Source organism: Schistocerca americana, chromosome 2, assembly GCF_021461395.2.
Source record: "Schistocerca americana isolate TAMUIC-IGC-003095 chromosome 2, iqSchAmer2.1, whole genome shotgun sequence".
In the NCBI taxonomy this organism is placed as follows: Eukaryota; Metazoa; Arthropoda; class Insecta; order Orthoptera; family Acrididae; genus Schistocerca; species Schistocerca americana.
Window position 1 is genome coordinate 623,042,942 of NC_060120.1, and position 15,137 is coordinate 623,058,078.

General features: G+C 39.9%; 1 protein-coding gene across 5 annotated transcripts in view; it reads left to right on the forward strand.

Moving 5' to 3' along the window:
* LOC124592014 (clavesin-2-like) overlaps positions 1–15,137 on the forward strand; it is a 263,412-nt gene that overhangs the window by 228,290 nt on the left and 19,985 nt on the right. For 3 of the 5 annotated variants that reach the window (XM_047131793.1, XM_047131787.1, XM_047131791.1), the window contains exons 5-9: positions 2,632–2,825; positions 2,932–3,042; positions 3,170–3,314; positions 5,638–5,694; positions 6,420–6,653. In XM_047131793.1, coding sequence (XP_046987749.1) covers positions 2,632–2,825; positions 2,932–3,042; positions 3,170–3,314; positions 5,638–5,672 — 485 coding nt within the window. In that variant the 3' untranslated portion in view covers positions 5,673–5,694; positions 6,420–6,653. Of the gene's footprint in view, positions 1–2,631; positions 2,826–2,931; positions 3,043–3,169; positions 3,315–5,637; positions 5,695–6,403; positions 6,654–15,137 lie in introns of those variants that run through there. The other 2 variants (XM_047131792.1, XM_047131788.1) reach the window with 2 other exon arrangements.

The window sequence follows — 15,137 nt, forward strand, 5'->3', positions numbered from 1 at the left end:
ACTAAACTTATATCCCCAGAAAGAGCCACAATCCTCCACTTAAAAATTAGGCCCAACCTTACAATCCTACCTGCTGCCAAAGGCTCCACCATTGTTGTTTTGAACTGCAAGGGTTACCTGGCCGAAGGACTCCGCCAGTTGTCTGATTCATCCACCTACAAACCCAGGCACAGTGACATCTTTCCAGAAATCCAGCAGAATCTCCAGTTGCTCCTCACATCCTTAATCCCATTCTGGAACCTCTCCCCAGATGCCACCTCTCTCCTGACCCATACAACTGCCCCCTCTCCTACCTACTATGTGCCTCCTCAAGTCGATCAACCCAACAACGCAGGACACCCCATTGTGGCTGGTTACTGTGCGCCCACTGAGAGAATCTCTGTTCTCAGAGGCCAACACCTTCAGCCTATTACCCACAACATATCCTCCTACACAGAAGATACCAACCACTTCCTCCACCAACTCTCCACAGTTTCTGTTCCTTTATATGTGCTCTGTTCACCGCTATTGACGCCACCTCCCTTTACACTAACATTCCTAATGCCCATGGTATTACCACTATAGAACACTATTTTTCCCAATGTTCGATGATTCCAAACCAACCACCTCCTTCCTAGTCACCAGGACCAATTATATGCTTATCGAGAACTACTTCTCCTTTGACGGCATACCTAAAAAAAATCTGGGATACGACTATGGGCACCCACTTGGCACCATGATATGCCAACATATTCATGGACCATCTACAGGAATCATTTCCTAAACACCCAGAATCCCAAACCCCTCACCTGGTTCAGATTCATTGAGAACATCTTCATGATCTGCATTGAGGGTGAGGACACCCTATCGCCGGCCGGTGTGGCCGTGCGGTTCTAGTCGCTTCAGTCTGGAACCGCACGACTGCTATGGTCACAGGTTCGAATCCTGCCTCGGGCATGGATGTGTGTGATGTCCTTAGGTTAGTTAGGTTTAAGTAGTTCTAAGTTCTAGGGGATTGATGACCATAGATGTTAAGTCCCATAGTGCTCAGAGCCATTTTGAACACCCTGTCCACATTCCTCCAGAACCTCAACACCTTCTCCCCCATTAACTTCACCTGGTCCTACTCAACACATCAAGCCACCTTCCTTGATGTTGACCTCCAGGTCACAGACAGCTACATCAGTACCTCTGTCCATATCAAACCTACCAACCACCAGCAATACCCCCACTTCAACAGCTGCCAACCATCACATACCAAAAAGTCCCTTCCATACAGCCTAGCTACCCTTGGCCGTTACATCTGTAGTGATGAGTCGACTCTCTTGAAATATACTGAGGTTCTATTGAGGTCTTTACAGATCGTAATTACCCTCCCAACCTTGTACAAATCAGATCTTGCATGCTTTATCTTTCAAGTCATCCAACACCTCCCAAAGTCTCACCATCTGGCCACAGAGGAGCATTCCACTTGTAACTCAGTACAATCCAGGACTGGAGAAACTGAATTACATTCTCCACTAGGGTTTTGACTAGCTCTCATTGTGCCTTGAAATGAGAAATGTTCTACACACTATCCTTCCCACCCGTCCCACAGTGGTATTCTGTCACCCTCCGAATCAACACAATATCCTCGTCCATCCCTACACAAGCCCTGCTCCCAACCCCTTACCTTATGGCTCATATCCCTATAATAGATCTAGATGCAAGGCCTGTCCCATGCATCCTCCCACCACCAGCTGCTCCAGTCTGCTCACAAACATCACCTGTCCCATCAAAGGCAGGGCTGCAGGTGAAACCAATCATGTGATAGCACAGGGTAAGGTGCAACCACTACACTGCATTATACATGGGAATGACAACCGACCCAGTTGCTGAGCACACCACCTAACATGACATCCTTCATTTCAGTGACTACTTCACAGCATGTGCCATCTGGATCCTTCCCACCAACATCAGTTTTTCTGAATTGTGCATGTTGAAACTCTCCCTGCAATATATCTTACGTTCCCATAAGCCTTCATTAGTAATTATCCTTAACCATATAGCCTCTTCCCTTTTTACTCCTCTCCTTTTCCACTCCCCCCCCCCCCCCACCCCCCACCCACACTTCTCTTCCCCACCCAGCATCTACCCTCCCGACTGTACCTAACTGCCCTACTCACCACCTCGGCCCTGCATGCTCCCAGCAGCACTTTAAAGTCCCCCACCCTCACATTGCTATTACTCCACCTCCCTGCCCCAGCATCCTCCTTGCCTCCATCCAGTTGCATGTCCCGTAATGCACTATTGCTCACAGTATGGCTCTAGCTGCCAAAGACTGTGGTCATGTGTGTTGTGAGTTGTGTGTGTGTGCTGTCTATTTTTGACAAAGTCCTTGTTGGCTGAAAGCTAACTTTCCAACAAACTTTTTGTTATGCCTTTCTGCAAGTCAGCATCTCTGTTATATGATGAGTAGTGACTATTCTTTTCATTATATTGATACTGTGTTGTTACATTTTGATATGATGTTGAAATACTGTGTCATCCTAGTACCAGTACACTGTTGCTTTTTAAAGCATAGATATACAATATGCAAGGAATGTATGTCCCATCAGTTGTGTGTTAATAAACCAATGAGCTTCAGTGGTCCATCAATTGTCAATATTTCAGAGAAAGCTGATTTGAAGAAAGTGACAATAGAAAACTTATTTCAACAACTATCAACAACACTTTCCTTTTTTCTTGAGGACCAACGCGTGCAGATTTCTGGGATAAGTATTATCATGGATCTAAAAGGATTTGGATTTAAGCATCTGTTTGCTCTCACACCTTCATCTGCACTGATGTTAACAAGATTATTTCAGGTAAAATTTTAATCTGAATGTACTTTTCATTGCATTACTTTTCATTAACAATGGTGAAAACTATTAATTGTGTCATTACCTTCTGGTTATCGCTGTCGTGTTTCAGGATTGTTTTCCCATCAGGCTTAAAGCTATCCATGTGGTGAATGAGCCTATTTTTATTGGTTCGCTATTTTCTTTATTCAAACCATTCATAAAGGAAAAACTGAGGAAACGTGTAGGTAGAAATTCAAAAGATTTTTCAAATATCTCATATCATAAAAATCTCATATCTGAAAACACATTTTAATATCAAAATGTTAATTCTCATAATCATATAATCAGAAACATTTTCCTTCTTTCAGATTCATTTTCATGGTACTAATTTGTCCTCACTGCATGCTTGTTTACCATATGAAATTTTACCACGCCAGTTGGGAGGAATGGTGCCTGACTTCAATTTCACTTCATTCAGAAGGATTTTTGAAGAAAATGAAGATGTAATTAGAGGTAATAAATTGGGTTTTGATGCACTAGGACATCCTAGTTTGACAAAAAGAGTCTAAAGAAAATAATGCTTCACCCAGTTTCTTCAAGCTTGATACAACAAGAATACTTAGGCTGTTTTTTGGTTCTGATTTAGTTTCAAGAAGCCTGTCCTATAAATTTTTAAGCTGTGATTGTTAATATTGGGACAGAGAGTTCATTTTTTATGTATCTCATACGAGACATTGGGTATGGACAAATCACACTATAGAGCACATACGCTACTCCTCTTTTTTTCCAAAATAAGTTACATTTGACCTGTTCACATTTAACTATTATATTCTTTATTAGTCAAAACTGAACTGCATACTAAATTTCCTTTCACAGTTAGTGGAAAATTTTAATCATAACAATGATAGAGAGCCTTAAAATATAATGCCTATAGGTTATTATATAGTGCCCGAGAATTTCGAACACCTGTCTGATTCAGAGTTACATGATTTAATATGAAAATGCTACACCATCAGCACACTTAGTTACATCCAAAAATATTAATCTTAATTTACTTATCACTTTATGTGTATAATTCATGTAATTTATCAATGTTATTCAGGCATGGAATATTGCAAACACTTTTCACTTTTTGTTATCTTGGTATAATGAAAAAGTTGCTCCCTACTTTTAATTCTATATGTAATGTAGTTTACATGCACTACTTTCCCCAACCCATTTGTTTTAATCCTTTCCTCTAACCTCACACCCATTTGCTCAGAAAAACACACATAGTCAGTATGGCTGGAAGTATAGAGCTGTGGCAGTTTGCTGGCTAAAATGTTTGACTGCTTGATCAGTATAAGAATGGCCTACAGAAGGCAACAGATGTGTCTGAGTCTTGGTCAAGCACATGGATTTAATGTATCAGGAAGGTTCATAACATACACACTCCACTGCAGAGCGGATCAATAATTCAAAAAATTACTCCAAGTTTGAAACCACATGTTTATATTCATCCACATTAATCATATTGTGTCCAGTTTCACATCACAGTTTCATTTTTCTCTTATAATATTAATGTGAAATGTTGCTTCATGACATAACATCATAATATTATTGATATTACAAATAATATTGATAAAGTTGACAAGTTTTCAGTGCTAAGAGCAAAAGATGAGGCAATTCTTCCTTAAAAACCCTTTAAAATACTAATTCATTTCAAAAAAACTAAATTTCTTAGACCTTCCAAATCCAACAACATTTACAACTAAAGATCTTCATGTCATGGGGTACCAACCCACATTTATCACCCAGTGCACCATCAAAAATACAGTTTACATTGTTTTTGTGTAAAATACTTCCTCTTAGGAGGGACTTAAATTTTAGGAAGAGGATCTTTTTCAAGTAAGAATGATTTACTGCATAAAGTACCTCCCAAGAATCTTTAGAGCTCAGAGTAACTTTGCTCAGTTCTGTCTGTGTTACTTTTCTATCTTACTGGCAACAAGAAGGAAAGGCACTTTTTTCCCACAGTGATGACTTATAAATATTTGACCTTAATTAATCAATTTCATTTTAAATATGACTCTTTGAGAACAACATGTACCCGTGATTGTTTAACTCACATCATCTACACAAAAGAACACATAAAACAGTACCAGAGGATAATGTTGGTAATGTGTAAAAAGTAACATTTTGGCTCTGGAAACTTCAAGATGAATACGTTTTTCCAATCATATTTCCAAGAAATAGCGTGTTTTTTATCTATTTGTTTTGCAAGAAAGTATGCCCAATTTCTTTTAAGGAAAAGAATGTACCGACAGAGAAACTTTGAGAAAAGTTTGGAAATTTTTATGTGAAGCTAGTTGACTTTCTTCCACAATATCTTATAATGAATGATTTGATCTCATGTCATATCTCATAAAATGCTACTTAGAATATTATTGATGAAGGTATTATTTTTATTTTGCATTAATGTCTTTATCAACAAATATAATGTTTATATAGCACCTGAATATCTTGCCAAATCTCACATGAAAGGTAAGAAGTTTTGTAACGATGACTACCTGTTAATGTGAATAAACTGTATGATATATATCAGTGCTCATTGACACTCTGTTTTGTTATAGATGGTAAAGTGAGCTGAATAGTGTCACAGAATGTTTTTGACACGGTATTAGAAGAAATTCAATACCTGAAAAGATGTGGCTTTTTATCAGTCAATTTCCTGTTGAGATGAATGTAAAATTTATCCTCAGTTTTGCTTCCTGATAACATTAAAATCTAAGGGTCTACAGAAATGATTTAATACACAATACCAGTTTTAAATGATCTATAATCTCTAATGTTCCAGGATGGAGGAAGTTTGGTTACAACAAAACACTATAAAATTATATCGTGAAGTAGTAAGGTAAATTTTCAAAATGAATTTCTTTGAATATATCTTTATGCTAATTTTAAGTTAAAAATTTTTTGTCACATTGAATACTGAAATAAACTGAATTAAACATGTAAATTATATTCAGAACTATTAATGAAAGGAATAATTTTTTGCCATTTAATTGTGATACATTTGAATATTGTATTTGCATTATTTTAAATTTCTTACATAGTAAGGTTATTTGTGCTAGAATTAAATGGAGGAAACAGTCAAGCCTGTTAAAGAACTGATCACAAATGTGGCAGGAATTGATGGCATTCCCTGTAGGATCTTACAACTCTCCCTCCAAGTATAATTGACCCCTTCACTCACATATTCAATTTCTCATTAGGATCAGACATCTTTCCTGAACTGTTAAAAAAATCCAAAGTGATTTCTATTTTCAAAGCCTGTGACAGAAGATAAAGTGATGAACCATTGCCTCATTAAATTAACCAGTATTTTTATAAGTGCTGGACAAAACATTGTAAAATAAGTTAATAAAGTGCTTAATACTAAAATTGAATATTAACTACCGTATATACTCGAATAATCTGTGCCCTCAAATAATCCAAGCACCACAATTTTGAAGAAGAGGAAACAAAATTTATTTTTTGCTTTAATTTGTTTTATTTACAAAAAAAATTGTTCCAACATTATGATGTGTTCAAAAGTATGTATAATAACTACTGGTTTGAAGCAATGCTGCTGTACAGGTTGATACATCGTTAAAACGCAACCGATTCAGCGGCGTGCAGCTGGCCAGCCAGCAGGCGGGTGGCCAGTGGTGTGCAGCTGGCCGGCTGGCCCATTAGACAGGCAGGCGGCCGGGGAACATTATCACCACCAGCCGGGACTCTATGCGTACCTACAATAGCAAGAAAAGAAATGTGAATTATCTTGTTTAAAAATTTGTTAATATGGTATGTGCAATAAAATATTTTAGTCAATACTGGTACATTTCCTCTCTTACCACTCTATTCAAATTGTTCAAATGGCTCTGAGCACTATGGGACTTAACATCTGAGGTCATCAGTCCCCTAGAACTTAGAACTAATTAAACCTAACTAACCTAAGGACATCACACACCTCCATGCCCGAGGCAGGATTCAAACCTGTGACCATAACAGTCGCATGGTTCCAGACTGAAATGCCTAGAACCGCATGGCCACTGCAGCCGGCCTACTCTATTCATCACTTTCATCATCACCACTAGCGGGAGAATCATTGTCGTCTTCACCATCTTCCCATAGAGTGTCGTTCTCTGTTCCATCCAGTGAATTTGTGATTCCACATTTTTTGAAGGATTTTTCCACCAGTGGTTGTGGAATGGAGTACCATGCACTTTTCACCCATTCACAAATCTGGGACAAATCCGGCCATTTGATTTTTCCACTAGATGTGAACTTATGGTTTTCATCAGCCATCCATTGTGTATATTGCTGTTTAAGGGCAGCTTTGAATGGCCGATTTATACACAAATCTGGTGGTTGTAGGATGGATGTTAGGCCTCCAGGAATAATGACCAAGTCAGTTTTCCCGTTTTGTAATTTATCTCGCACTTCCTTAGTTGTATGTCCGCGGAAGCTGTCCAGGACCAACATGTTGCGTAAATTCAGTAACGCACCAGGATGACGTTGCCAAACATGTGTCACTCAGTCAATTATAAGTTCATTGTCCATCTACCCTTTCGGATTCGGTCTCACTAATACCGGTATGCCTTTTACTGATATTTTCAGAATAGTTTTCCTTTTAAATATCACGTAAAGTGGTAGCTTTCATCCATCACCAGTTAGTTTCTTGAAGCTGCATTTTATTTTTTCGCCAGTCATGAATACAACTCTCACTCACATCATACATTCTTCCTGCTGCACAATTTCCAATATTTTTGGCTTCTTCAATAATTTTCATTTTTTCTTTAGCAGTGTGCAAGTGATAACGAGAACTTGTAGCCATAATTAACAAGTTTGAAGACGTTAATACTTCACTCCTAATGTGCTACTGATGTGTCACAACCTGAGGCTGCAAACAATGCAATAGTATAATGGGATGTATTGTTGGAGGTGGAGCAGTACCAACAATGTTTCGAATAATCCACTCACCCCAGTTTTTCGCCCTAAAATTTGGGAAAAAACATGTGCGGATTATTCGAGTATATACAGTAATTCCCAGCACAGCCTCCTCTGCAGCTGTTTCTAAGGTATTTGCATTTCAGTGTTCCTGTTATAATTGGATGAATAATTAAAGCATATAGGAAAACATGACTATTTATGGGACAATGTTACTTGTGGTGAAAGATGCTTGTGTGGCCATAAGGGAATCACTTACTGCAGTTTATTTCCCAATGCCACCTCGTTGCTGAGCTATAATCAACTGCGAGTAAAATGGATGTGGAATTGGGCTTCAAAAACTGCCTACAGCCTATATACACAAATGCAAACTTATCTAAGTTTTTAAAAATTCTGCCAGTTGATACCAATTAAAAATTTGAATCATGGTTGTTGGGTGCTATGGCAAACTATCTGATAGAGGTATGTTCAGAGAATGAATGTTGTAAAGAAAACTTGTGAATATAGAATGTTCATTATTGTCAGGAAATGTATGTTGAGCTACTGTTTGTCATTTCTTAGAGAACTTTAGCAGACCTTTTCTTACAGATGCTTTGACAGCGGCTAAAGTTGTAAAATTATATGCACTCAATAGCAAGAAACTTATCAAATGTGTGTTTAGGATAATGATGAATTACTAAGGAAGAAAACAGATACATATGTCCATGTTGTTGATCATATACACTCCTGGAAATGGAAAAAAGAACACATTGACACCGGTGTGTCAGACCCACCATACTTGCTCCGGACACTGCGAGAGGGCTGTACAAGCAATGATCACACGCACGGCACAGCGGACACACCAGGAACCGCGGTGTTGGCCGTCGAATGGCGCTAGCTGCGCAGCATTTGTGCACCGCCGCCGTCAGTGTCAGCCAGTTTGCCGTGGCATACGGAGCTCCATCGCAGTCTTTAACACTGGTAGCATGCCGCGACAGCGTGGACGTGAACCGTATGTGCAGTTGACGGACTTTGAGCGAGGCCGTATAGTGGGCATGCGGGAGGCCGGGTGGACGTACCGCCGAATTGCTCAACACGTGGGGCGTGAGGTCTCCACAGTACATCGATGTTGTCGCCAGTGGTCGGCGGAAGGTGCACGTGCCCGTCGACCTGGGACCGGACCGCAGCGACGCACGGATGCACGCCAAGACCGTAGGATCCTACGCAGTGCCGTAGGGGACCGCACCACCACTTCCCAGCAAATTAGGGACACTGTTGCTCCTGGGGTATCGGCGAGGACCATTCGCAACCGTCTCCATGAAGCTGGGCTACGGTCCCGCACACCGTTAGGCCGTCTTCCGCTCACGCCCCAACATCGTGCAGCCCGCCTCCAGTGGTGTCGCAACAGGCGTGAATGGAGGGACGAATGGAGACGTGTCGTCTTCAGCGATGAGAGTCGCTTCTGCCTTGGTGCCAATGATGGTCGTATGCGTGTTTGGCGCCGTGCAGGTGAGCGCCACAATCAGGACTGCATACGACCGAGGCACACGGGGCCAACACCCGGCATCATGGTGTGGGGAGCGATCTCCTACACTGGCCGTACACCACTGGTGATCGTCGAGGGGACACTGAATAGTGCACGGTACATCCGAACCGTCATTGAACCCATCGTTCTACCATTCCTAGACCGGCAAGGGAACTTGCTGTTCCAACAGGACAATGCACGTCCGCATGTATCCCGTGCCACCCAACGTGCTCTAGAAGGTGTAAGTCAACTACCCTGGCCAGCAAGATCTCCGGATCTGTCCCCCATTGAGCATGTTTGGGACTGGATGAAGCGTCGTCTCACGCGGTCTGCACGTCCAGCACGAATGCTGGTCCAACTGAGGCGCCAGGTGGAAATGGCATGGGAAGCCGTTCCACAGGACTACATCCAGCATCTCTACGATCGTCTCCATGGGAGAATAGCAGCCTGCATTGCTGTGAAAGGTGGATATACACTGTACTAGTGCCGACATTGTGCATGCTCTGTTGCCTGTGTCTATGTGCCTGTGGTTCTGTCAGTGTGATCATGTGATGTATCTGACCCCAGGAATGTGTCAATAAAGTTTCCCCTTCCTGGGACAATGAATTCACGGTGTTCTTATTTCAATTTCCAGGAGTGTATTTATGTGCATTTGTCTACTGCATAATCACCATCAACAGAGAAAGACACACTGTTGAAGCTGACAGTTTTCTAATACCACTGACATCTGAACATAGGTACCACATTTACAAAAATTTTGTATCATGTTCAGAGAAGTTTAAATTTCTTTTGTAAAATGTGTGACCAGAAAGAGTGTTACTGATTAATCTTTCAAGAGTAATTTATTTGAAGTTCAAAATTTTGGGACATTTACTTTTATGTTCATATCAGCTCACTGTAAACAAGATGAGTTATAAAGCAATACAGTTACACTTACTTCTTTAACCATATCTGTTTGCCTTTTGTTTCATAACCTTGAAACTGCACTACAGATGTGATATTTAATTAATCTCTGAATAGTTTAATTTTGTTTTTCAGTTGTGCCGTTTCCATGAAGGCAAAAGCAATACAAAGAAGTTATCAACAATATCTCACAAGCAATAGCTGCCAATGAAACCCCGTTGCTTGGATTTTCACTGGATTTCCATCTGCTGAGAATGCTTACTGCAAACACACACACACACACACACACACACACACACACACACACACACACACACACACACACACACACACACACACACACATTGCTGACTATTAGCTCAAAAACTAAAAACTAATAACACAGCATTCATATGCAATGTCTGCTACCTTGTGTTCCCTTCCATTCCCTCTGGTATAAATGATTCTAGCCGTATACAGGTGAATGGTAGTGGATTTTCTGCAAATGCTCATTCACATGTGTTTGCTTCCATTTGCTCCATTGTAAACCAGGCTTTAGGTGCTTAGAATTGGTGTCTGTGAACTCTGGATAATTCCGCTACACGGCACTGCGTGAATTCGCCGAGTCGCGTGCTAGGTGGACAGGGCTGTACAAACTGCTGTTATAAGCTGTTCTTCGTGTGGTAAAAATGTGTAACTTCAACATTTTTTACAAAATACCAGCAGTGCCTCTTAGCAGCTAAAATTTTGACAGTTCATTTCTTTTGTTATCTTCTTCCTGTGTAAAAATTTTCAGGATATGTTTCAACATGTCTTATTGGACCATACCTGTGATAGTCTATAGCTGCCAAGATGCCTGTAATTAACTGTGAAACTTTGCTATGCAGTGAGGATCATTTTGCACAATGAGTGCACTGTTCTTGGCAGAGTTACAAAACAGCACAGGGAAGAAAGACTGTAAAAGTGTCTCAATTTGTATGGAAGCGTGACATGCATGGAGATCATGCACTTTACACAGAATTGCACCTCCATCTCTCCTTAACACTGGTCCAAAAGTTTCCTTGTATATCGGCTGCCATTTTTCCCTGGCCTCTCATTACCATTGAGGGGAAACTTATATACAGGAGACTAATTACCGACGTTGAGCATCGTGTCAAGAGGTGACACAGCTAGTGTGTAAGGTCTAATGGTCATATCCTTTGACTTTTTTTTCTAAAACAAAAATGGTCTAGTGGCAAAGCATGATCCAGTAAGCATGGGATCAAATCCTGTTCAGACCACAACTTTTCACTATGATTTTTAACTGAGAATTCACTTCTCACAGATGTTGGAGTGGCCACAAAAACGTGTGGTTTGGGTTCCACATTAAACTGCAGGTCTCCATTTTATGATTAGACATCTGGGGAAGTTTAGGGTGTAAGTAGGTGCAGTGGCATCTAGTTGAAAGATGTGCAAGAGGCATAATGGGTACACCAAACAGAATTCTCTTTTGCTTGTGGTTGTTAGCTTGTTTGCTCTGGTGAATAACTGGCTTAAACTGTACACACATTTTTTTGAATAACTTCATATCAACAGTTCAATTCTTGCACATGTAATTCTGCCAAAAGTAGCTAACAGAGAAAATAAAATCAAGGCAGTGTCTGATGTCAAAGATGACTTACATCAATAAGGACTTATAATTTGTTGAAATGAAATGTGTCTTGCAGTACTACATTTTATAACAATTCCTGTAGGCCATTCCTTATAATAATGTTTGAATGCTGTACATTTGACTATCAGTGAAACAGGTCTTTGTTTATTCCCTGTAGTTGTCACAAAAATGCGAAGTGTCTAGTGAATGACAAAAACAAACATTTTCCTTGCACCAGGCGCACCAGACAAAGGAAAAATTGATGCAATCAGGCACTTCGCAGTAAACACTAGTTTTATTTAGACAGAACTGGGATGGAGTCATAAATGGCCCCAGCCATTGTTCTGCATATTGCGCTGCATACTAGGTATACTTGATCAAATTCGTAAAGCGTGGCAAAGAAAACCGGTAACGCACAAATGACTGGAGCATAAAAACACTGTTCAGCTGGTAAACATGAAATCAGAGAGAGGTATCGGAAATTAAGTTGTCCGATAATTTCCTGAAAAATGCTTTCCACTGTCAAAAAAAATTCTTTATTGAGAAGTTGAATCGCATTAATAGTTCCAGGCAGAATCCACATTACATCTACAGATTTTTTGTCGTCATTCACAAAAACCAAGAATCCAACAAAAGCAATGAATTAGTTTCTGCAGCTGGTAGGAATACATTTTGAATAAAATGTTGAAAATTATTCTTTCCCATTTTTCCAGATTTTGATATGTTGATTACAAGATTTTTGCAACTAACCAGTCCATTTTTTATTTTTGGTCCTAATTTGCCTTGTGGTTCTTGAAGACTGATATACAGCTGCAGAAACACTAAATCACTCATACTTATCACTGGCATTATCATATGTGGATGTATCATTGCTTTCATTGATTGGACAACTGACTCTGAAATGATAAAGTGCAGTGTGCACGCAGTTCTTTCACAAAACCTGACTGACCAGCATGATAAACATCAGTTGCAGGGATAAAAGTTTCATCTTTACATCAGCTACAAATTTCTCTATAGCATTGTCTATCACTGGCAGCTGCTCTACACATTTACATGACATAAATTTGGTAAATTGGTGACTTCCTATCCTGTACAATTTCTTGAACCTGTGTAGCGAGGTCGACGAAGCCGGAAAATTAGCAATGTTCATGTCAGATGCAATTCGGAGGGTCCAGTGTCATAGGTCTTGATTGGTAATGGTACATAGCCTCTAACGAGCAGTTCTAAATCTTTTGAACAGTTTTTGATTCAGATGGTTTCAGGTTTCTGTTTATTGCATATTTCTTACTTCATGTAATTCGTTCCTCCATGTGCACAGTTCATGAAATGAAAACTCTTTTGCACTTCAATCATTTTTTCCCTTCTTCATTTAACCATTATTCCACTGCCTTTCCTTTGTCACTGAAAGCTGTTGCAGTACGTATTTTTTTAAGGCTTGGATGGTATTCTTCTTCAGAAGTGTTACTGGCACAACTAACATTGTCTGAACCACAGTTCATGGAATCATCACAGTTATTTCCTATCTCTTATTGCGTATCCACAGTTTCAAACAAAATGTTGATATGATTCGAATGAATGTCCAGGCAATCAACTAACAAATGATACTTATATACATCCTCAGGAGAAGTAAGTGATTTCAGCTGGAAACCATATTCTTCATATTTCATCATTGCTAAATTGAGAATATTAATTGGATTCCACATTTCTGTGAAAGGGGAAGAAAACAAAGATACTATTAGCAGGCATGCCTTAGGAAAGCACAATAAATATTAATTCAGCTTTATCTGTATTCTCAATACTTACAAATACGGCAAAAAGCAGAGAAGTCACTTGAGTGGCTAATTCAAGAGAACAGCAACTGTGTACTGTAGTGTCAGAGTAACTATCAATGAACAATAATCTGAAATGTTCTTTACAAATTATGATCGAGTTGTGTCATTTCCCCTGTTTACAAATGTACCACCAACTTCAGCTGTGTGTGTGTCTAGTTGCACATGTGCAGTTGCTGCAGCACCAGTAGGGGTGTACGTTTCCACTGCCACCATGTTTTATTGGACCATTCCCTTGTAAGAGAAGATTACTGCAGAGTACCTAAATTCCATCATGTCTGATGTTTTACCAATGGTAATGGCTTCTTCCTAGGCTAAAAGTCTTCATTACAAGGCCAGAATCATACTACAGTGGTGAGAGGAAAATGACAGTGAACTTATGTTGATGTTTTGGATACCACATTCACCTGATGTGTATGCAGTAGAACATATCAGGGACACAATTGGCTGCTAGTTCCACACCCACCATCCACAGGCATATAATTTATGGGAATTGTGGTGACTTGTGCATAGATATTTGGTGCAACATACCTCTGGAAACCTTCCAATAACTTGTTGAATCCCTACAATGCAGAATGACAGCAACTAGTTTGAGGAATCAAAAACAGTTTCTGACCAATGATACCCACAAAAGAGAAAGTATTTTACAGTGTGATAAATTATACTCAATTTTTGTGTGAATACAGCTGTTCTAGTCACATGTGAATAAAATTTAGCCACGTATCCTTCTCTCAAAGTATTTTGTATTATATGCTCTTCTGTGAAATAAACACTTGATACTTAGAGAAAAGCAACTGCTCTCAAATGATGATGTGATTTTCAAGTGGCAATGTCCAATCTCTTCATACAGTGAGATAAGTACTGCAAATTGTTTAACTTCTCAGTTAATTACTCAGCCGCTTTTTTGCTTCACTTCCCAGTTTTTCAGATATCTAAGAATACCTAATATAATATGTATATAATGGAAGGAAACATTCCACATGGGAAAAATTATATATAAAAACAAAGATGAGGTGACTTACCGAACAAAAGTGCTGGCAGGTCGATAGACACACAAACAAACACAAACATACACACAAAATTCAAGCTTTCGCAACAAACTGTTGCCTCATCAGGAAAGAGGGAAGGAGAGGGGAAGACGAAAGGAAGTGGGTTTTTAAAGGAGAGGGTAAGGAGTCATTCCAATCCCGGGAGCGGAAAGACTTACCTTAGGGGGAAAAAAGGACAGGTATACACTCACACACACACACATATCCATCCACACATACAGACACAAGCAGACATATGTCTGCTTGTGTCTGTATGTGTGGATGGATATGTGTGTGTGTGTGAGTGTATACCTGTCCTTTTTTCTTTCCGCTCCCGGGATTGGAATGACTCCTTACCCTCTCCTTTAAAACCCACTTCCTTTCGTCTTCCCCTCTCCTTCCCTCTTTCCTGATGAGGCAACAGTTTGTTGCGAAAGCTTGAATTTTGTGTGTATGTTTGTGTTTGTTTGTGTGTCTATCGACCTGCCAGCG